Here is a 23,808-nt window from a genome sequence, read left to right on the forward strand (position 1 = left end):
CCATGGAATTCAACAAAACCAGTGCTTTCCTGGCATCTGGCACTTCATTCGCCTTGCAGTACACTTCTATGCGTTCTACATATGTCGCCCAATCTTCGACTTCATTGTCGAATGCTGTGACACTGCCACTCTTCGGCATCCCTGGGTGTGGTTAGACTGGCTAAAAATGGCATCTCCCGCGCTCTCCCTTCTTCTCCGCTGGCTCAAAATGGCACCTCCCGCGCTCTCCCTTCTTCTCCGCTGCGGTTCAAAAATGGCGTCTCCGGCGCTTTCCTTTCTTCCCCCGCAGACGCTGCTCAGCCCTTGAACACCGGCCGCGCTCTGCGCGTTTTCCTGCGCGCCTCTCTCGTTGATGCCGCTCGGCCCTGAACCCCGGCTGCGCCCCGTGCCCTCTGCCCCCTCTTTTTTTTTTTCCGTTGACGCCGCTCGGTCTTCAACCCCGGCTGCGCCCTGTGTGCTTTACCCTCTCTCTTACCCCGTCGACGCTGCTCGGCCTTCCCCTGTGCCGTCGGTCGGCTCCAGCCGCCGCCGTCCAGGAAGGGTCTGCGCCGTCCCTGCTGCCAGCCCGTCTCGCTGGAGTCTCCACCGGATGTTCGACGCCCGTGCCCCTGGAATCGGCCTTCTTCTGCAGAGTTGCAGGTAGGTTCGAATCGACTCGTCGCCAATGTTAAATCCGTGAATCTTGATGTATGGTGTCCTTCAATAAATAGACAGAGACTGCAGAGGAACAATCAACAGGTGTTTACTGGATGAGGGTTACTCTAAAACTAACAGTACAGATCCCTACTCAGGGTTTATATACAGGTGTGGTCACTGCCAGTACTACAGTATACAGGGGCTGTAAAAAGTAGTTCTCCCCTTAAAGGTACATACACTACAAGGCCGTCCTCATGAGTGCGGAACTTGGCTATCAGTTTCTGCTCTACGATTTTGCGTTGTCGTGTGTCTCGAAGGCCGCCTTGGAGAATGCTTACCTGAAGATCGGAGGCTGAATGCCCTTGACTGCTGAAGTGTTCCCCGACTGGGAGGGAACACTCCTGCCTGGCGATTGTTGCGCGGTGTCCGTTCATCCGTTGTTGCAGTGTCTGCATGGTCTCGCCGATGTACCATGCATCAACCGGGATCTTGGGTTCATGTCACGCTACATGTAACCCCACCTGACATAGGGTCATCCAGACTCGAGTCGTTGTTGGCTAGTTCTCTCTACACAGATGCGGCCGGACCTGCTGTGATTTCCAGCAAAGAAAATGGTTTTTGTCTGTTTTTTGTTTTTCATACAGACCCCAGCATCTGCAACATTTTACCCCTTGTGACCCCACCTCATTGTTCTTTGATGTAATGTTTTCCTGACTGACCTGTTTGGACACCATTCACACCTTTGATTGCTGTGATTATGTCTCTGCCGAGGTGTGATAAATGGCAGTTAGAAAGATTACCTGTAATCATCTGGCATTATTCTCTGACTATATAATCTGTGTCTATAGGCATCTCTCCACTTCACCTGACGAAGGAGCAGCGCTCCGAAAGCTTGTGATTTCAAATAAAACTGTTGGACTATAACCTGGTGTTGTGTGACTTCTTACATTTGTCCACCCCAGTCCAACACCGGCATCTCCACACCATGGCTTCATTAGAGGAGAGAGGGATCTGCCCAGGGCCCTAGGCTGGCAGGACATGGCAGTTGGTGGGTCTTCCATGGGGGGAGCGATTTGGCAGTGCTGTAACTTGGTTTACAGGTCAGGGCAATGGAAAGCATCCAGCCAGGGATACAGACCATGAATGCACAATTACAGTAAAGCAGGTGATGCTATGGATCACAGTGACATCTAGCTTCCAGAGGACTGACATGTAGTATAATGGTAAGTAGGCTTTTATAACTTAAAAACCAGATTATAACTAACAGTCAGGAGTGACATCTCTGTATAACAGCAATAGCATGACAGCCAAATCATGATACAACCCAGATGTCTTAAATTTAAAAACTATATATGTATAATATAGACATGCTGTTGGATCTTTGCATACAAGCGGTTGTCCTGTGGCATTGCTTATGCTGAATTGAAGGATATGCAATTTCATGCTTTTGTAATGCATTGGGCCAAATCTTGCAGGAGCGGGATATCTTGCGGTGTGCGACGTTCGATATTTCCCATCACCCATCAGCTCAAAAAGAATTGCGGTGTAACTTGCTGAAAATGTGAGATAATAATGTTGTGGCGATGGCAATGGGGCATCTGGGACCTTACTGAATGGCAAGACCAACAGACTATCTGCTTAACCAATTAGATTTAAGGGTTGAGAAAGAAACAGAGGAGCAACGGAGAAGGATGGTGAATTAGAGTCAAATCAAGTACAGAAAGAGAAATAAAGGGAGGGAAAGAAAGATTAGATTAACAAAGAGAAAAAAGATACAGAAAGGAAAAGTATGAAAAAAAATTTAAAATTTAATATTTAAATTTAAAAAATCTCTAATAAGTATTTATTACATGCAGGAATGAGACTGGAAAGTTTAAATTGTTTCAGTTCTGGGTCAGAGAGATTGTGGGGAATCTTATCCCCCAAAAACGGATGGGTTTGAATCGGGTGGGAGTAAAAATGTAAAAAAATCTCAAACCCGAATCTAATCCACCTCGAGCCCACCCGCTTCGGGTTTTAACGGAGGCAGGACAGGGGCAGGTGACCAACCCACTGCCAGGAGGCAGGTCGCACACTTAAATAATTTAATGAGGGTGTGTGCATGATTTTAGGCTTCACACTGGCCAGCTGGGTTTCCTGGGTCTTGGGAAACCTGGCAGCTAAAGGGAGAGGAGGACTGCTGCATGGAAGAGGTAAGTGCTTTTCCAGCACTGCTTATGGTCTAGGAGGAGCAAGAGTGCTTCCCCACCATCCCACCAAGTTACCTTGTAAAACTCCCCAGCGATCAGACACCCTACCACCCTACCACCCACCTGTGATCACTGATCGCCCTCCCTGCGATCACCGATCGCCCACCCCGCGATCACCGATCCCCCTCCCCGCGATCACCGATCCCCCTCCCCGCGATCACCGATCACACACCCCGCAATCACCGATCCCACTCCCCGCGATCACCGACCCCCCCACAATCACTGACCATCCCCCAACCCCCCATCTCTCTCTCCAGTCTCTCTCTGACCCTCCTCCGAGGGTAAGGGCGAGATGCCGTTTGTGTAAAGCAAATGGTGGAATGGTGTAAATCGACTAGCAAGTTCTGGGAATTCGCAACTCACACCATGGGCTGGATTTTCATTCAGGTGCGGGTTGGTGTCGTGTAATCTGCATTTCATGTTATCCACATGAATCTAAATGGACGTGGGAGATTGATGCAATTTTAACTTAATTGTCCAATTGATTTCCAACGTGTGGGAACCCTTGGCAAATGAGTTTCTCCTGACTGAAAGTTGCTTCCGATGACGTCATCATTGCTGCTGCATTTAAGGTCTACAGCAAGCCTTGCTTCTTCTGCAGACTGCCAAGCTTTTTGACTGTGGAGTGAGAGGGACCTGGAGGCACCATGAGCAGCGGGAGACCCAGATCAGCTCCTCGTTTTGACGAGGTGGCCTTGCAGGCTTTAGTAGATGGGGCTGCAGCCAACAGGGAGGTGCTCTTCCCTTCTACAGGGAGGAAGAGGCCTCCCAAGCAGACCAAGGCAGTGTGGATGCAGGTGGCTGAGGAGGTCAACTCCTTGGGAGTCACCCGCAGAACTTGGATTCAGTGCCGCAAGAGATTTCATGACCTTCTCCGCACTGGAAAAGTGAGTATGATTTTCCCATCACCCTCAATCTGATCCCCATTGCCTTTCCTCACCAGCACTCAGCTTCAGCATTCTCTTCCTCCACATCCCACTTGACACTGACATCCATGCACCCTTACCCATTCCCTTTCTCTCTATGGTCACATTCACATAACTATTCGACTATGCAGCCCTCACACTCCCTATCACTGTGATGCTATGCAAACAACTGACAACACACATGGAGGGCCCTTGGTCTTGCCACCTCACTCCATCTTTGTCTCCTTCTAAGTATCGATGCTATGGAATCTCTACACTCACTCCTTCATTCTCACTTTGTTGCAGCATTGCGCAGATGTCACTCGCTACCTCTCGCGAAAGTCGGAGCCGCCTTTGGCACTGCTGCTCAGCCATGTTGAGGTAGCTGACCCTGTGTCTGTAGACCCTGTTTGGTGGGTATCTCCTGCGCCGACGGGCTTCCAAGCGCTGGGCCCTTCTGGCCTGTGCAGCTTTAGGTGGGTGAGCAGCAGCCTGGCGCTCCTGTTGCTGTTGCTGCTGCTGTTGTTCCTGGTTCTGCTGGTGCCACGGCTGGTGCTCGAGCTCATCTAATGCCCAGAAAGGAAATAAATGGCTCCCATGCTTCTGGTATATGCCTCAGTTGAGGAAGCGCTCAGTGAGGGTGGCGAGAGGGGTTTCCCAGGAGGTCACACTGGAGATGGGTGTCAGGCTCCAAACTTCCACAACTACTGTTATGCCTTCTAAAAGTTCCCCCAGACCTGAGACAACAAAGTCCTGCCACCTGCAAATGATGGCTGATCAAATCTCCTCTTTAATGGTTGACCTGCAGCTGATAGTCAGCAATCCAATAGTGCTCCCGCCAGGTTTCACCATCGTGTTTCCCACCAGGCGTGTTTCATGTGGGAAAAGGGTTAAATTCGCAAGGGTCTTTCAAAATAGAATTATAGAGGCTATTTAGTGCTTGTTAAGGGCCTTAACAACCTATCCCGCCTGTTGGAGGTGGGACGGAGTCGGGATCATTAGACATGACTGAGTTAAAGTTGCTCGGAGTCGGGAACCAGGCGGGGGGGGGCGGTGGCGGTCCTGACCGCCAGTTTTTGCAATTTTAACCCCCCGCACGTCTCCAATCACGCCTCCACGGCCCAAGGAAAATCCTGGCCCATATCTCTTACTCCCCTGAACTTGCTCGCTGATTTGCACATTAATAACAGCGTGTATCATTAACACACTGATATTTTTCCCGGAAGAATTGACCCAATGTGTTATCAGGGCCACTGATTTATGATTGAATAACTTAAATTGCATTTTTATTATATTGTGCAAGTGTGAATATTTTAAGCTTAAAATTTCCGATTATCTGAATCTGCATGGAAACTGTAAGTCAATGGTCTATTAAATGTTTTTTTTTAATGTCTTTAATTTCATTCCTACCCTTTTAGTTAAAGCTCAAGATACAGAGGAAATTCCAAAAGACTGAGAGAGCCAGAAGGGGTTGCAGGATATAGGACCCCTGGGAAGGGGATACCAGGTTCTGATAGGAGTGTGAGGTCTGTCGGAGTATGACAGCGCAGTGGAAGTCCTAGGCTGTTGGAGGAGTGAGAAAGGGTTTCTACGTAGGATGGGGCAACTTTGGGTGTAGCAGTGCTGGGGTATGCAAGCATTACAGGGTTGAGAGCACTGCTGCTGTCAACTCCTTCCCCACCAGAACTGGATTCTGAGTTTCCTTGCAGCGTCAAAAGCAATATTCCTTCAAGAACTTACAACAATTTAATATTTATTTTCTTGAAAAATGTTATGCCAGATTACAACAAATGCCTGGATCATAGCTTTTGGCACTCTGGGTGGGACGGCTTCAGAACTCGAGCTCAGGGTTCGGTCATGGCAAGGGGGATATGGACCCATTGCAGTGAAATGTGTGATGACAACTGCAAAAGGTGGGAGCAGAAAAAGAACATGCAGCATCGGGTGACAGGCCCAGTTTTAGCTACCTCAATAGATGATGTCATCAGTGTTGGAAATGGAGCTAGGAGACATCAGAGGTGAGTATGCAACAACACTACCTGAGTTGGAGACCAAGCTTGGAGAATTCAATCAGAGGTAAGTAAAATGAGTAGGTAAGTTTAATCATGACAGACAGGCATGGTCAAAACAGCGTAACAGAAATAAGCATGTCAGGAATGTGTTAAAGGAAGCAATTGTGACATTTGCAAGTGAGCACTATATGCAAAACTTCAACATGTTATAGAAAGATATGCATGTCCTGTTCCAACATGCAACATTATGATGTCATGATTGATAGGCATGTAAGCAGCACATGAAAAGATACAGGACCAGAAAAGCCTTACCAGTCCATCTTGCAAAACAATACCTCTCACTCACCTACTCAAATATCCCCTTTTCCTTTAAATGTTTCCATGCTATCTTTTGCCACCATTGCTCCCTGGGCAGTCTGTTCCACACATCATCATCTTTTGTGTAAAGTAGTTAAATCTAAACTGTCTCTGCACTTCTTTCTTCTAAGTTTGCATCCAAGCCCATGCCCCAAACTTTCTATTGTATTTGCTCTGAAATCTAAATGAATTTAAGTAGATATTTTTACTGGAGCCATTTATTTTGGTGAGTGCTATTGATTTCAGTAACAAAAACGTGTAGAGTTCAGGAACTTCAATATGATGACACTTCTCCTTTTCCTTGCAGATACAGTTATAACATCGCTGTTATCAAACTCCTTTAAAATAGAATTTTGTGAGCACATCGAAGCCTCACGGTCATCAATATTCTTGCCTGCAAGGAAATAAATAGCCATGCAAAGTTGAGTGTCATCACATCATCACTGACCCCCACATCACTGCTAGATTCTAACATCACCAGTGGTTTGATGGAGAGGTGAATGATGCCAGTTAGACACCAGCACTGCTCTGCAGCGCCTTTTGAAACACTGCACATACATGTCCAAAAGTGTCTGTTGTGAAGACAGCAGTGGTGTAATGTTCTTTTCTCAATAGACCTGTTAGCAATTAAAAGCAAATTATCTTGTTTGAATTGATAATATTTCTGAGGAGGTTAACTGTAACAGGGACAGCTCTAGACCACAGACAATGCAGTGACCTTTTATGGATGCGGTTTTGTGATTCTCAGAATGGAGCTCTTGCCAGCTGAGTGATAAAGCAGTCTGTGGACAAGGACTGAAGATCCGCTTGCTGGATTGTGTGCAAAGCGACGGGGAGTCAGTCGATATCAAGTACTGTGAGAAGGTGAGATCTCAATATGAAGTGTGGTTTCATGGCTGAACCTGGCTGATTTAGAAGTGCAATTGTACAAAAGTAAGATGGATTGTTAATTGCATAACACCTGCAATAGTTCATGATGTGTAACCTTATTCAAACTCTTTCCTCTTCCACAAATCAGACACAATCACCTTAGCATAAAACAGTAAAATTATTAATAAGAAATTACTGTCTCATATAATGCATGACATGATTTAACAATTTAATATTTTTGCTATCACTTTCTAACACAATGCCTAATATTGACATTGTGAGCAGTGAAACCATCATTTGAAAGATACTTGCAACAACGTGTCAGTGATGCTTCCCATAGCAGCTTGGCTCCCTTCCTCTGTGCTTTCATGACATAGTTGGAGAGATATTCCTAGCTCTGTGTCCAGGCACATTGGATTGCCTGGACACGGTGAATATTGCAAAATCACGATGGTCCGGGCGCACGTCTATAAAAAGAAGCTTTCCAGCATCCGAAGTATTTTGCTTTTGTATAAAAAGAAGCTGCCCAATTTTACTTCCATTCATTTAAATGTAAGGAAAATCAGGTAAGTTCTTTACTGGCATGCAATGCATGCTCAACGTTCTGATATTCGTTGTGCCCAGGGTGATCCAGTGCTCTAATAACTCTGCCTGCTTGATCCCGAGGTGCATCACCTGTATACGTTGGAGGGGTTCTCCTCTGTTGCGCTTTATGATTAGTGGTGGAAAGTATTAAAATCTTTTCTCAGTTGTGTTTGTTGTTTACAATTGAGTTCAACTGCCATGCAATCTCCACCTGGTCCTGAGTAGGGGAATTGACCCTTTTATGTCCTTTGTGGCTTCCCACACCATCAGGTCCATTTCATGTTCCATGAACTTTTGCTTCCTTATATTTTTAAGCAAGTAGGCCATTTTCTGATTAGCTCTTCTTTACTATTCCCTGTTTGTTACCTGTTTAGGTGGTAACAGAAATTGTTCTAGTCTCGGATGACTGGGTGACTCAACATTCTCCCAGTGGAAAGCTCAGTGGACCCAAAAATAGTGCATGATTAGCTTACAGTCACCTCAAAATTGTGCAAAGTGCCCTAATGGCACCAGTCTGAAATTAGCCCATCACATTCCACCCTTTGGTATTTGAGTAGAGAAATGTTTCCTCTGTATCCAATTAGTGTTGTATCTCACCTGGGAATGGTTTAGTACAAAAGTGGAAAAGTATTCCATTTCCCAGCAAACAAAATTATCAACAGAAATGTATAAATTATTTAAAAAGAGCCTTTTATTGCAAGGGAATTATGTTTCAAATATATCTTTAAAAATGCAATCAGAGATAATGGGTGATTCTATGATCCAGGCTCCCAGTGGAGGGTTGCATTCATATGGAGCACGAGTTGAAGCTAGGTCTACAACTTTATACCCTCTGGCTTCCGACCCATGCTCTCTGCTGGGAGCATATTATTGTGGAATTACCCCTACAGTCACATCATGTAGGAATTACATGGCTTGCTGTAAAATTTAAACAGCGTGCAAGCTTCACATTTTGTCTATATTAAAAACAAAATAAAAGGTCAGGAAAAATGTTTTTACATTCTGAAAATGGATATGTATACTTTGGTCTTTAAAGGTCAAAACCATTTTAAAAACTTATGCCTGTGTATAACTTTATCTTATTGCCCAATAGAAAACAATGGCATTTTACAGTTTAATGTTTTCAGTGGTGATTTATCGTTTTTTTTTTGCCCCGTTGCACCATTCTATTGCAGTACTGTGTCCAGTTATTTTTTGAAGCTAACTCTATGTAAGCCCATGCAAATCATGTCAGTTGTGGATTACAGATTCCCAACGTGTCAAGCTTGACATGCCTGCACAAAGTCAGCAATTAAACAGTGAAGCATACACCAGCAAAATATACTGCATCAATAAAGCCAAAATCAATGAGATGTTGGTAAAGGAAAAAAAGCTATTCTGTGTCAGACCCTAAATTTTTAAGGTGAAATTTAAGTGTTTGCAGGTCCTGGTTTAACATTTATATTAAACCCAGATAGACTAATCTGCATATTACTGTCATTGTGGCTTCATTGATCCAGTCATCGACTGATGGGGATAACACTAGATTTTCATTATCTGTGAAAAAGCATTTTGACCAAGTCTAATAACAAGCAGCAAATGCATTTATGGTTTTAATCAAATTATAATACAACACAAAATAAAATAAAAGGGGTGATTCAGCGAGCGGGCAGCAGCGCTCACAAGAAGCACATCTCGGGAAATCAGAGGATCACTGCAGCCCCAAGGTTCCATAGCTGCAAAGAAATATTTAAGAACCTGTGCCAAGGTCATCAAACCCACTGTTTGCGGATTATTCACAATCTATCCTGCCAGTAATTCTACTCACTATTTTTATTTCTTGAGGAAAAGCTCTTCAGAATATTTATCCATCCCTTCATCTCCCACTATTTACTTCCCTCACATGCACCTCGCAGCAGAACCAGAACTTGAAAGTATTAAAGTTTTTTGCAACAACAGAGTTCAAAAGTTACAGATTTACATTATATGTACTGATTAAATAGCCTTCAGCTGCCCGGGCCCTAAGCTCTGGAATTCCCTCCCTAAACCTTTCCACCCCTCTTATCTCTCCTCCTGTAAGATGCTACTTAAAGCCTCCCTCTTTGACCAAGCTTTTGGTCACTTGTCCTAATATCTCCTTATGTGGCTCGGTGTCAAACTTTATTTGATAACGCTCCTGTGAAGCGCCCTGGGATATTTTAACTAGTTAACGATGCTATACAAATGCAAGTTGTTGTTGTAGTTGAGAATCATAACTGAATTGCCGTATTGAATGGCCAGTTTACTGCTGCATTTCTTTGTTTCCTTTTTCCAAGATGGAACTGGAATCTCCCTGGCATTTATCTATGTACTGCTTTGTGGAATGCCCTGTAAACTGCCAGCTGTCAGAGTGGTCTTCTTGGTCTGAATGTTCCCGCCCTTGTGGGCTTGAGGGTATGTAAATACTTACGAATGTCAAAGTGCAGACATCAGTTCGCCTTCCACTGTAAGATATTAAGGCAAGCAGTTATTGAGTTTAATCTAACAAAGGATGCGCAGATGGCATTCCAATGGACTAATTGCATAGTAATTGCTTAAATTTAATAAAGCATAGTTAGGGAACGTGTATGTTGGTTGTCACAACAATTCAGTTGTTGGTATCTTAAGTACTTTTAAATGAATTACATTTTTTTACTGCTAAATTGTGGGAGAAACCTACATAGAAGGTACAGCACACATAAACAAATGTTTCTAAATGTATGATGTATGATGATAAGACGGAAAGCAAGCAAGTGCCTCATTGTCTGTGGCTTCCTGACAGCAAATAATATTCTATATTCAACCAAAATGAACATTATATAATTGTAGTGAATGATGTCAAACATGTTTTACTATTCACTGCAATATTACTAGTTTAACTGTGGAATTCATCTGACAATTATTCTAGATTCGATGCACGTTTATAGCAGTTTGCATTTAATATTCGATGCTGCATTTGAATTTTGCATATCTGAATTATTCAGTACTGAACTTATTGCAAATTCAGAAACCTTTAGATGAATTACAGGGACTGCGGAGGTAAAAAATGTCTGTATAGTAGATTTGTAATCAATATTCTTTTTAGATAGCCAGTTTAGTGCTGATTAATCATTTTATTTACATCCTATGGTGTTTCTATTACTTCCTCCACCATTAGATAATGCAAATATGCAGTCGTTGTTGGAAGTGAGGGCACAAGTAAAATCATAACATGAAGTGACCTGAATAGGAACATTTCATATTGATTGGTAATATCTCAAAGTTTACATAAGTTGGGTAACTGAGGTTCAGATCAACCTGCCCCTTCAAAAAAATGTAACATATTTAGTCATGTCTGTACATGCAGAGCTCCTGGGGGTAATTTTGACTTTGTGCAATAGTATAAAATGGGCGATAGCGAATTGTCAGCACATTTTACATCTCTCTCGATTTTTATTTCCATTGAAGTCAATCACGCCCCTTTTACACTATTGTAGAAAGTCAAATTACCTCCACCATGTGTATCTAACAACAGAACTACCTGGTGAAGCTACAACACAGGACTACATACGCTCGAAACAGCGAAAACAGCATGGTATATACAGAGCTAAGCAATCCCAAAAGCAACCTATCAGGCCAAAGCTCTGTAGCCCTGTCACATCCAGTCATGAATGGTGGGGGACATTTAAGCAACTAACAGGAGGATGAGGCTCCATGAACATCCCCATCATCAACACTGGCATCAACAAATTTCACAGCTGGCCCGCCACCAATCGGGTCCACCGAGCGCCGGCAAAATCGCAGCCATAGAGTACAAAAGCTAGGAAGTTATGCTAAACCTATAAAAAACACTAGTTCGGCCCCCTGCTGGAATATTGTGTACAATTCTGGGCTCCACATTTTAGGAAGGATGTGAAGGCTTTGGAGAGAGTACAGAAGAGATTTACTAGCATTGTTCCAGGGATGAGGGATTACAGTTACACGGATAGACTGGAGAAGCTGGGGTTGTTTTCCTTAGAGCAGAGAAGGCTAAGATGAGATTTGATAGAGGTGTTTAAAATCATGAAGGGTTTAGATAGAGTAAATAAAGAGAAACTATTTCCAATTGCTGAAGGGGTGATAACCAGAGGGTGATTGACAAAAGACTCAGAGGCAACATGAGAAAAAACTTTTTAATGCAGAGAGTAGTTAGGATTTGGAGTGGACGGCCTAATTGGGTGGTAGATACAGATTCAATAGTAGCCTTCAAAAGGGAATTGGATAAATTGCAGGGATATGGGGAAAGAGCGGGGGAGTGGGAATAACTGGATTGCTCTTCGAAAGAGCCGGCGCAGATTTGATGGGCCAAATGGCCTCCTTCTATGCTGTACTATTCCATGATTCTATGAGTGCAAAAGACAAAACTGAAGTGTTTGCAACCATCTTCAGCCAGAAGTCCCAAGTGTAGATCCTTTTCGGCTTACTCCTGAGATCCCTATCATCAAGGATGCCAGTCTTCAGCCAATTTGATTCACTCTATGTGACATCAAGAAACAGCTGAACGCACTGGACACAGAAAAAGCTATGGTTCCCGACAACATCCCGGCTAAAACCTGTGCTCCAGAACTAGCCACACCCCTAGATAAGCTATTTCAGTACAGCTACAACACTGGCATCTACCCGACAATATGGAAAATTGCCCAGGTATGTCCTGTCCACAAAAACCAGGACAAATTTAACCCAGCCAATTACTGCCCTATAAGTCTACTCCGAATCATCAACAAATTAATAGAAGGTATCGTTAACAACGCTATCAAGCAGAACTTACTCAGCAATAACTGCTCACTGATGTTAAGTTTGGGTTCTGCCAGGACCACTTGGCTCTAGACTTCGTTATAGCCTTGGTCCAAACATGGACACAAGAGCTGAATTCCAGAGATGAGGTGAGGGTGTACTGCCCTTGACATCAAGGCAGTATTCAACCGAGTGAGGCACCAATGAGCCCTAGCAATGTTAATTTTTTTTTACTTAGACTTGATAGAACCATCGCCATGGGTTTCCTAATGAGGATACCTAGTGGGGATCAGTGGAAAACCTCTCCAGTGGCTGGAGTCATGCCTGGCACAAAGGAAGATAGTTGTGTTTGTTGGATGCCAATCATCTGAGACCGAGGACATGGCTGCAGGAGTTCCTCAGGGCAGTGTCCTAGGCCCAACCATCTTCAGCTGCTTCATCAATGACCTTCCCTCCATCATAAGGTTAGAAGTGGGGCAGTTCGCTGATAATTGCTCAGTGTTCAGCTTCATTTGCAATTCCTCAGATAATGAAGCAATCCACAGTTGCATGCTGCAAGACCTGGTAAACATTCAGGCTTGGGCAAATAACATTCATGCCACACAAGTGCAAGGCAATGACCATTTCCAACAAGGGAGTGCCTAACCACCTCTCCTTGTCATTCAGTGGCATTACCATTGCCAGTTCCCCCACCATCAATATCCTTGGGGTCACCATTGACCAGAAACCCAAGTGGACCAGCCACATAAATTCAGTGGCTACAAGAGCAGGCCAGAAGCTGGGTATTCAGTGATGAGTGACTCGCCTCCTGACTCCCCAAAGTCTACCACATACAAAGAACAAGTCAGGAATGTGATGCAATACTCTCCGCTTGCCTGGATAGCACCAGCTGCAACAACACTCAAGAAGCTCAGCATGATCCAGGGCAAAGCAGTCTGCTTGATTGGCACTTCCACCATCTCCACCACCGATGTACCGGGGCTGCAGTGTATCGTATCTACAGGGTGCATTGCACCACCTCGCCAAGACTTATTTGGTGGCTCCTCTCAAACTTGCATCCTCCACCACCTAGAAGGACAAGGGCAGCAAATGTTTGGAAACACCATCATCTCCAAGTCACACACCATCATGACTTGGACATATATCACCATTGTTTCATCGTTGCTGGATCAAAATCCTGGAATACTGTGGGACAATGTTTCCCCTAATTTTTTGGGGGTGCATGGTCCCTTTAACGGGCTGCACTGCCCATTGCATGCGCAAAATGTCCCATTTAAAAAGTCGGTGAGCGGCCTGCGCAAGACCTCCAGACAGCTGCGTGGCCACGCAGCTTAGTGGGAACACCTTCAATACACAAACTGGAGTGTTTCAAGAGGAAGGCCCACCACCACCTTCTCAAGGGCAACTAGGGATGGGCAATAAATGCTGGCTTTGCCAGCGACATCCACATCCTGAGAATGAATTTAAATAAAACAGCAATAAATATAACTTAGAATCATAGAATCATAGAAAATGACAGAACGGAAGGAGGCCATTTTGGCCCATCGTGTCCGCGCCGGCCAACAAAGAGCTATCCAGCCTAATCCCACTTCCCAGCTCTTGGTCCGTAGTCCTGCAGGTTAGAGCATCCCAAGTGCACATCCAAGTACTTTTTAAATGTGGTTAGGGTTCCTGCCTCTACCGCCCTTTCAGGCAACGGGTTTCAGACCCCCACAACCCTCTGGGTGAAGAAATTTCCCCTCAAATCCCCTCTAAACCTTCCAACAATTACTTTAAATCTGTGCCCCTTGGTTTTTGGCCCCTCTGCTAAGGGAAATAGGTCCTTTCTATCCATTTTATCTATGCCCCTCATAATCTATTAACTTGTTTTGGGAGATTCAATTCCTGGTGACCTAATTATGGATAATTTAATGCCAGGTTATGTTTTCCCTTGTGCCTTTCTGCTAATAGGTCTAGGTTTGATAAGGCCTGCATCTGACCTCTGAAGGAACAGAAGTGCATTTGTGTTTGTAATTCTACTGATATAGCAAATAGAACTACAGTTATGGTCCCATATTAACCAGGAGATTGATGTAAGAGCCTTTGACTGTCAGTTTGACTCAGTGGTGCAACGCTTACCCTTGAGTCAAAAGGTGGTCAGTTCAAATTCCAATCCAGAACTTCAGCACATAATCTGGACTGACACTGCAGTGCAGTACTGAGGGAGTGCTACATTGGTGGAGTTGCTACGTTTCGGGATAAGGCATTAAATTGAGGCCCCATCTTCCTTTTGAGGTAAATGCTGCCTTAGAAAATGTACAGCACAGGAAGAGGCCACCTCTTTGCTAGAGCAATCCAAAACTAATCCCACTTCCCTCTGCTCCCCCCATAGCTCTGTGTCATCCTCTGCTTTTAATATTTCTTCACTTTTCCCTTGGAGGATTCCCATTGCTTGCTCCAATGATCCTTTATGTAAAAAAAACTCCTAACCTCTCTCCTCACACTCCTAGTGGCAGTTCTGAATTGATGACTCCTTGATATTAATTCCCCAAATAGAGGAAAGAGTCATTCCCTATTAACCCTATCAAAACCCTTCAGAATTTTAAAAATCTCTATTAAATCACCTTTATCCCTCTCTGCACTGGTGGAAATAGTCACAGCATTTCAAGTGTTCTTGTAACTATAATTTCCCATCCAGAGCATCATCCTGATAAATCTATGCTATATGCTGTCTATGGTTTTACTGTGAATTTTATAATGGGACCCCCAAACCCTCATATAAATTGTACAAATATATTATTACTTTTTTTACTTTTGTACTCTATCCTCCTATTTATAAAACCTAAATACTATTGCATTTTTTATGACTTTATCTGCACTCATACTTTTATGGAATGATGTATTTGAACCCTTAGATCTCTGCAGATCCCTATACCCTTCATCATTTTTCCATTGAGAATACATTCCCAAAATGTATTACCTCATACTTCTTCACATTAAATTACTTCTGTCATCCATCTGCCCATTCCACTAACCTATGTCCTCCTCGCTATTTGCTAAATCCTCTACTTCCGTGTCATTGACAAATTTTGGCATCGTGCTGCCTATGCCCAAATTCAAGTTATCTGAATATATGAAGAACAGAATTAGATACAGCATTAACCCCTGGGGTACACTTCTTCCAACCTGTCTCCATTCTGACCATTATCCATTAATGTTAACTCTATGGCCTGGAATTTGCGGTTGTAATGATGGTGAAACTGTCAGCATTCGCCGTCATTGCTCTGCGAAACTAACAGCAACTTCCTGCGTCCGCACATGCGCATTTAAATGCTGAAATCGAGAAGTTGCTGTCAGTGATAGCCTGCTCCTCCACAAGGTATGCTGTTGAAGTCCTCACAGATGGGGGAGGGGACCGAGTGTAACATATCAAAGTTTGCAGATAATACTAAGATGGGAGGGAAAGTAATGAGTGAGGAGGACATAAAAAACCTGCAAGGGGACATAGACAGGCTAAGTAAGTGGGCAGAGATTTGGCAGATGGAATACAATACTGGAAAGTGTGAGGTTATGCACTTTGGCAGGAAAAATCGTAGAGCAAGTTATTATCTTAATGGCAAGAAACTGGAAAGTACTGAAGTACAAAGGGATCTGGGGGTCCTGGTGCACGAAACTCAAAAGGTTAGTATGCAGGTGCAGCAAGTGATTAAGAAGGACAATGGAATGTTGGCTTTCATTGCTAGGGGGATAGAATATAAAAATAGGGAGGTATTGCTTCAGTTGTACAAGGTATTGGTGAGACCGCACCTGGAATACTGCATACAGTTTTGGTGTCCATACTTAAGAAAAGACATACTTGCTCTCGAGTCAGTACAAAGAAGGTTCACTCGGTTAATCACGGGGATGAGGGAATGGACATATGAGGAGAGGTTGAGTAGATTGGGACTCTACTCATTGGAGTTCAGAAGAATGAGAGGCGATCTTATTGAAACATATAAGATTGTGAAGGGGTTGGATCGGGTGGATGCGGGGAGGATGTTCCCGATGATGGGTGAAACTAGAACTAGGGGGCATAGTCTTAGAATAAGGGGCTGCTCTTTCAAGACTGAGATGAGGAGGAACTACTTCACTCAGAGGGTGGTAGGTCCATGGAATATGCTGCCCCAAAAAGCTGTAGAAGCTACATCATTACATAAATTTAAAACAGAAATAGACAGTTTCCTAGAAGTAAAGGGAATTAAGGGTTATGGGGAGCGGGCAGGAATTTGGACATGAGTCTAGGTTCGGATCGGTCATGGCCCTGTGGGTAGCGGAGCGGGCCCAGGGGCCGTGTAGCCTGATCCTGCTCCTATTTCATGTGTCTAATTCTGTTAGATTCAGGAGATGGTTCTGTGATAGTAGATTGGCGGTTTGGATCAGATCAGCTATGATCTTATTGAATGGCGGAGCAGGCTCGAGGGGCCGATTGGCCTACTCCTGCTCCTATTTCTTATGTTCTTATTTCTTATGAAATCTTAGAAATCACTTGAATTCATTTAAACTTCCATTTTTAATGTTCTAATCTTACTGTAAAAACCCCAGAAAAAATTAAGCCTTGTTGAATGAGGTGTAACTAGGTTTTTAACGGTGTCCTAAGTCTTAATTACTGCTGAACAACCTCACTGGCCCTGAAAAACTACTTTAATATTTGTGGAATGCCAAGTTTCTCCATTATGATACAAATTCCATGGATTTTTAAAATGCTAAATATTTTTTTAATGCTTGTTCGTGATATTTCAGCTTTTACCTTAATCCCATGTGTATGTCCCAATCTTTAATTTGCTTTCTGTAAAATTATTAAAAAGTGAAGGATAATCAGTGCTTTTTACTTCCTGGTTTGCTGTCTGTGAGAATTCTTCAGTGTGATTGGCTGCTTAGCCTGCTTGATGACATCACTGTTGCTGGTGGCCCTTATAGGTGGCGCTAGAATGAAATTAATGTTGGGTAAAGTGAAATCCAGGCCACAGAGATCACTCGATTTTTGTGGACTGCTTTCTTCAAGGTCAGCAGCGAGCACCGTCATTTCGCCACTGACTGCAAAGTCCAGGCCATTGTTTCTTGTCAGTCAACCAACCTCCAACACCTGATTTTTCTAATAAGCCTCTTGTGAAACATCATATTGAATGTCTTCTGAAAATCCATAAACACTGCATCTACTGCATTCCCTTTATCTATTCAATAGGTTACTTCATCAAAAACGCTTAAATTTGTCAAACATGACTTTACTTGAACAAATCCACACTGGCTGTCCTTGATTAACCAATCCACCTGCAAATCCCTGCTAATTTTATCTTGAATCATGAATTCTAATAATTTACCTACATCTGTTATTAGATTAATTGGACTATTGGGCTGGCCAACATTCATCCCTCAATCAATACCATCAAAATAAATTAACTGGTCATTCATCTCATTGCTAGTTGTGGAACGTTGAAGTGTGCAAATTGGCTGTTGCGTTTTAACTGTAAAAAACTACAGTACTTACTCTTCAAAAAGTAATGAATTAGTTGTGAAGTGCTTGGGGACATCCTGAGGGCATGAAAAGTGTCACATATGCGCAAGTCTTTTTTTCCTCCTCCTGTCGTGCCTCCACAGGTTGCTTGCCCATTTAAAAAAAGATGAATTTCAGGCTGCTTGCCTTGCTCGGGGGAGGTGACGTGGCAACAGAGGGAGGGGGTGATTGGGATACTGTGGAGTCAGGGGAGAATTCCTGCTCCTCCAGGCTGCACAGGAATTTTGTTTTTAAATTTCATATTTGAAAACGAACCTTTTGGTGCCCACCACTGCTTGGGCCATTGCAGCCGCTGAAGAATCCGGAGCAGAGCAAGCCCAGCTCCTGATTGGCTCTGCAATGTCTAATTATCCAGAGGGGACCTAAAGCAGGCATTAGATTCGGTCATTTCGATATGCAAGGGACCTGACACCTATTTTAGCTGGCCTACCAGGGACCAATTTCTACCAGATTAATTTTGTTCTTAAGCACTTATTGGAGATAGATGTCACTTATTAAGATAAATAAATGATTTTGGTTAAGTTCCTAGTATGGCTTTATCCTTCAGTATATGTTAAAAATGCATATTTAACTTGTGTGGCGTTGATCATGTGAGTCATCAGATAATGCAGGTGTGATGTCGTTAGTGTGACATCTGAAATGTGCAAGGAATTGTGTGTGTGTGTCTATATATATAATAAAAAACAAAATGTTAATCTCACTGTGAGGCGAGCATCCTTTTGATTGACTGCTATCTTTCTGCTGTTTCAGAGGATAGGATACACATCTATAATATTTGATAATTATAATCTCACTCTCAATATGCTCCGTTGTTCAGGTGAACAGGGAGTGCTGGGAGTTGAAGCTCAGTGACAGATAATCAATCCCCAGCAGCCTAAATTTGGAAGCGCTGAGAAAAAAAACCCTTTTTCTGTGAGCCTAGCCACCTTGTGGTGACTTGAACATTTTTTTTTAAAGTAGAAGATAAACTGCGAATGAAAAGTGATGGTTATGAAGAAAAGCTAAAAAAAAAAATGGATTTTTCTCACTGGAACACAGAAGTTTAAGGTGGGACCTAATAGAGGCCTTCTAAAATATGAAAGTAAACTGAATGACTGTTTCTGCTGGTTGGTGTATTGGTAACAAAAGGGTGTGGACTCAGGATTATCACTAGAAAAACAAAGGGGGAATTTACAATGTTTTTTCACACACAAGGTCGTTAAGTCATTGAGTGCTTTACAGAAGTGGCTACGGATGGCGAGACTATAACATCATTTAAAATGGAATTGGATAGCTATTTGAAAAGAAAGAATATAAAAGGATGTAGGGAAAAGCAGGGAAATGGGATTAGAGTAGATAACTCCGGGCGAAGAGCTAGCACCGGCAGAGCCACAATGGCTGAATGGCCTACTTGTGTTTCTATGATTCTATGACTACAGGCCATTGTTGTTCACATTGCACCGCAAGGCCATTGTAAAGCTTCCTGGTGGAGCATATTCCTTTAGTAGCTGCTTGGCTCCCTACTTATAAAAATGATGAAGTGCAATACTGAGGACCTGATGTTGGAAGTGCCCTCTAATCAAAATAAATGATTGTTTTACTGGTTAAGTGTACATGTGTAACTGGTAAGTAGTTACATTCCAATCTGTTCAGTTCAAGTTATTTTTTAAGGACCTTCCTAACCCAAACAGCCCAGTTAGTGGGTGTCGAACAGTTGCTTTTTTAAAGATTGAATAGCCTCTAATGATCTTTGCCTTTGTAACTCAAGTGCTAATTAAAGTTAATTTCTGATTTCAGTAGGTCTCTTCCCCTCTGTCACTGCTTTCCTGCGATGTTTAGTCCTATTCTCCAACTGTTTAGCCACCTCTGGATATGATATGAATAATTCAGGAATACATTGTGTGGAGTTTTAAGAATGTGCAATGAAAGAGCACTTTAAATTCTAGGCTATGCTTGATTTTCTATTTCAACATTTTAGTATAAGTGGTTTGTCAGCTGTGACCTTACTGTCTGATTTTCAATTTTAGCCTGGAGCTAAGTAATAAAAAAAATCTCTATTGATAAATCTTCTTGAGTGTGTGACCACATCAAATGCTTGGTGTGTTTGTAATACAAAATATGTAACAATATTTTTAAAGAACTCCAGGAGTGCTTAGCTTTGGCACTGGTCATCACTATGGGATGCTATCAACAGTTCAGTAACCTGCTCTATGGAGAGTGCATCTTCCTGTTCAGTGTGCAACCACTAAACTGTATTAGGCTTTCGAAACCAAAATCAAATCCCATATGCTTTCACGAAAACCTTATTTACTAAATGACCTTCTGATTTGCATGTTTGATGCAATGAAACCTGACCATTATTTCCCCACACATCCCCGAAAAGGTAAATTATAAAATTTGGGATCAACCCAATTTAAAAACACTAAACCCATGGTTTTCAGACAGGGGTACGCCATCCATCCAGGTGGATTGTGGGGGATGGTGGGAGAAGAAAAATTAATGAGCGTGGTTCTCTCTCTTTGGACATTGATCAGCGGTGTGCTGTTTCTATGCCTCTGCTTGTAGTGTCCTGTGATTCTTTGCTTGTCCTCTCTCTGTCCATATGGGCAAAGACAAAATAGAAAATTGACTGCCTCAATTTACAAAAGTATGGTAGGAATGTGTTAAGATTGAAATTTTAAAAACAAACTGAGGGTTGTTTTATTTTAAATTGTCTCTAAGTTGACTTCTAAATTTTTGTTTCAGCCTTTAAGCCTCTTCCCAATCCTTGTCTCATCCACTGGTACTGGCTTCTCTGCTTCCAGCCAGGCTGCTAACTAATTTGTTCTCCTATTGTGTCCCACAATGCTGTTGCTATCTTCTCCACAAAGTTTTGAAGATAGGTAGCCCAGGCTTCTTGATCTTGATCAATCCACCAGTGTCTGTTGTTGATGGGTAGCCTCTTGCTCCATCAAACCTCTCCCCATTTTATCATGAAATATTGCAGCCCCATATTCAACCTCGATTTTGTATTAATCCTGCCTGTGCCAGGTGGACATACTCCAGTTAATTTACATTCCATCCTGTTGCAAGCCACCCACCCACCACAACTAATTTTCATTGCCCTCTTGTTGCTAGCAGGTCATTGTAGAAAAAATAGAAAACGGGTGCCAGGGGCTGTGGGGAAAAAAGCAGGTGCCTGTGTTTTGTTTTTAAATGCTCGGATAGTTGGGCGGAGATGACTAAATGAAAACCCATGAGGGAAGAACAAACCTTTCAGAATTATTTTGTTGAAAATATTGTATACTTGTTCCATCCAAAATTGTTTTACTGCTTAACATTGTTTTATTTACGACTCAGCAAATCAGCTACTTGCTTTCTGCCAGTTTCACAATTTTTTTGGTTCAAAATCAGAATAAAGCCTGAAAATCAGAAGTCCTACAGTATTAACATTGTTGCTAACTTGTCTGCCCCACTCTCCTGCTATCGTCCTGACTCCATTTCCAGTTTCTATAGGGCTTATCTTGTACATGATCCAAATTGCCAATTTTTTTTAAAGAATAAAATGAAAATAAACCAATAAAATTGTGTTTGCACACAACACACATGTTGACCAGTGAACAATGTTTCCGGTTTTTTCCCACTTTTTTTAAACACGCTGAAAAGAGAAATTTGTAAGGAGGCACCAGAAGATGTTTCACTTTGACGGTAGTTATCAGCTTTCTTATCCCAGGGGCACACACTCCACTAGGCTTCTAACTGCCCGTCTATTTAAGGCCTGAAACTACAGCCTTCGCAACTTTGGACACGTCTACCAGCCCCATCACTATACCAAAGGGAAGTTTAAAAAACCATTCTTACACAGGGCACATTAACGAGCTGACAATGGCCTTCTATCGAGCAGAAGGAGTGAATGTTTTTTTTATCAACTGTTACATTCCCTCCACAGGTGGTGGCCTTGTAAGTTTATTTTTGTTACTAACAATTCTATTGCATATACTTTTCCCACAGTTAAATGCCATGCTTCGGGAACTAATTGGAACTATAACCTCAAACTTATAGCTAAACCATATGGTTTCGCAATTAATTCGACAACAAGGCAATATTTAAGTATATGCAGAAAACATTTATTTCTGTGAAGGGTTTGTCAATTTGTCACTGCACTTTGACGTGATGGCATCTAGCTACCATAAAGATGTCACAGATCTCCCATATCCTTAAGGGCTAAAAATTGAGTAGCGCCCCAATTGGGGCGCTAAAAGTAGCGCCCCGGAAAAATTAGCGTCCCCGCGCTGGAAATTGAGTGGTTGCGCCCCAAGAGGGAAGCGGGGCGCTACTGGAAGCGCCCCGCATCCCTCTTGGGGCGCCGTGAGTCAATATTGCGGCATTATGTGCCACAGTGCCACACTGAGGGGCCTTGTGCAGCACGACCTGGGGCCCAGCTGGGCCCCCGGGGATCGGGAGTGCAGGCAAAAGAGCCCGCCGCTCAAGAGAAGTGCCGGGCTCTTGGAACGCAGCCAGCAATCCGTGGGGGGGTGTTTCAGGAGGTCTGGGACGGGAGCGCAGGCAGGTGCTGGCAGGCGGCCAGCAACAAAAATGGCCGCCCCGCACCTCGCCTTTAAATTGTGCCTCCCCGGCCGCAGGTATGCCCCCCTGACCCCGTCGGACATAGCGTCTGGCGGTAAGTTAGGGGGCGCTCCCGAAGATCATGGCCGGGGCGTCAGCAGGGCGCCACGCGCACCAATTACATCATCGCCAGTGGTGCAGCGCCGCAGGGCGCTACCGGTTAGTGCCACCACTAACCTCCCGCTGAATTTTGCGGGAGGCGTGGGCAGTGCTGCGCCCGGGCACTAGTTGCATTGCGTCCCGTTAGCGCCCTCTTAAGGCGCTAATGGGAGGCGCAACCAACTGAATTTTTCCCCCTTAGGGTTTAAGGCCTTTCTCAGGTGCTATAATATGGCGGGCAGGAAGCATATGCTCAGTACGAGCCAGAAGTGTGCCCCCCCCACCATATTGGTATGGGCAAAATAAATAGGCATCAAGGGCCCGCACCTGAAACAGGCCTTTAGCATATGTAAACAAGGAGCCTCATGCATGTTTGAAGCCCCCGGTGCAGAATTGTGTTGCCTGCGCTGGCTGCAGTCAGGAAAACCAGGTATACATGCAGCCTAAACAGTGGTCCTTAAAGATACTTACATAAAGGTGAAAAAATGTTCTTCACGACTCCACATTAAAACCACAGTCCGCTGATGGCCACCACTCGATTCCCCCTCCCGATCGCAGCCTCAAAACCCTTCTCCCAGTCACTCCCCTCTCGATTGCCTTTCCTTCCCTTTTTAGCACTTACTTGAGGCCACTGCCGGCGAAGCAGCAGCCCAAAGTTCCAAACCTCTTCACTGATGAACTGCCTGGGGGCACCCAGCAGGTGTCTGCAGTTCACTGGTTTCATTTAAATAAGACCCGAGGCCTAGTATCTGGAGAGCCTCGGGCCTGTGTATGTAAGAGGAATATTAACACCAAAAGGGTAATTACATTGCTGGTCCTGTAAGGGTCAGCTTCAATTCAAAGGTTCAGTGGTTTTAATTCAGAATCTAATAGCCTCTAACTTAGACAGGTTTTTATATAATACAAAGCTGACTTGCTAAAATTTAATTTTAAAATCTCACGTACTTTCAGTACCAGGCTAAACTTGTAAAACTATTTTATACCTAGTTGCTGTTTACTGAATGTTTTGCATGCAATTTAGACAGCACTATCACCCAATGTGAATGCAAAGGGTAGTACAATGGCCGAGAGACTGTTTTTCCACTGACCAAGGCAATATTGCACTTTCTTAAAATGCTGCACTTAATAGTTGTGAAGAACCAATAAAATATAGCATGAGTGGCAGGCAGCATTCAATGCTAGACAATCATAGAGATCCAAACTGCAACCACAGCAATGTAAAATGAGTGGCT

General features: G+C 43.5%; 1 protein-coding gene across 2 annotated transcripts in view; it reads left to right on the forward strand.

Moving 5' to 3' along the window:
* Positions 1 to 23,808, forward strand: part of thsd7ba (thrombospondin, type I, domain containing 7Ba) — a 1,218,118-nt gene that overhangs the window by 1,064,090 nt on the left and 130,220 nt on the right. For both annotated transcript variants that reach the window (XM_085986643.1, XM_085986644.1), the window contains exons 20-21: positions 6,908 to 7,023; positions 9,909 to 10,026. In XM_085986643.1, coding sequence (XP_085842769.1) covers positions 6,908 to 7,023; positions 9,909 to 10,026 — 234 coding nt within the window. The remainder of the gene's footprint in view (positions 1 to 6,907; positions 7,024 to 9,908; positions 10,027 to 23,808) is intronic.

This window comes from Somniosus microcephalus, chromosome 4, assembly GCF_052327205.1.
Source record: "Somniosus microcephalus isolate GS21.2 chromosome 4, FLI_Smic_1.0, whole genome shotgun sequence".
NCBI classification, from domain to species: Eukaryota; Metazoa; Chordata; class Chondrichthyes; order Squaliformes; family Somniosidae; genus Somniosus; species Somniosus microcephalus.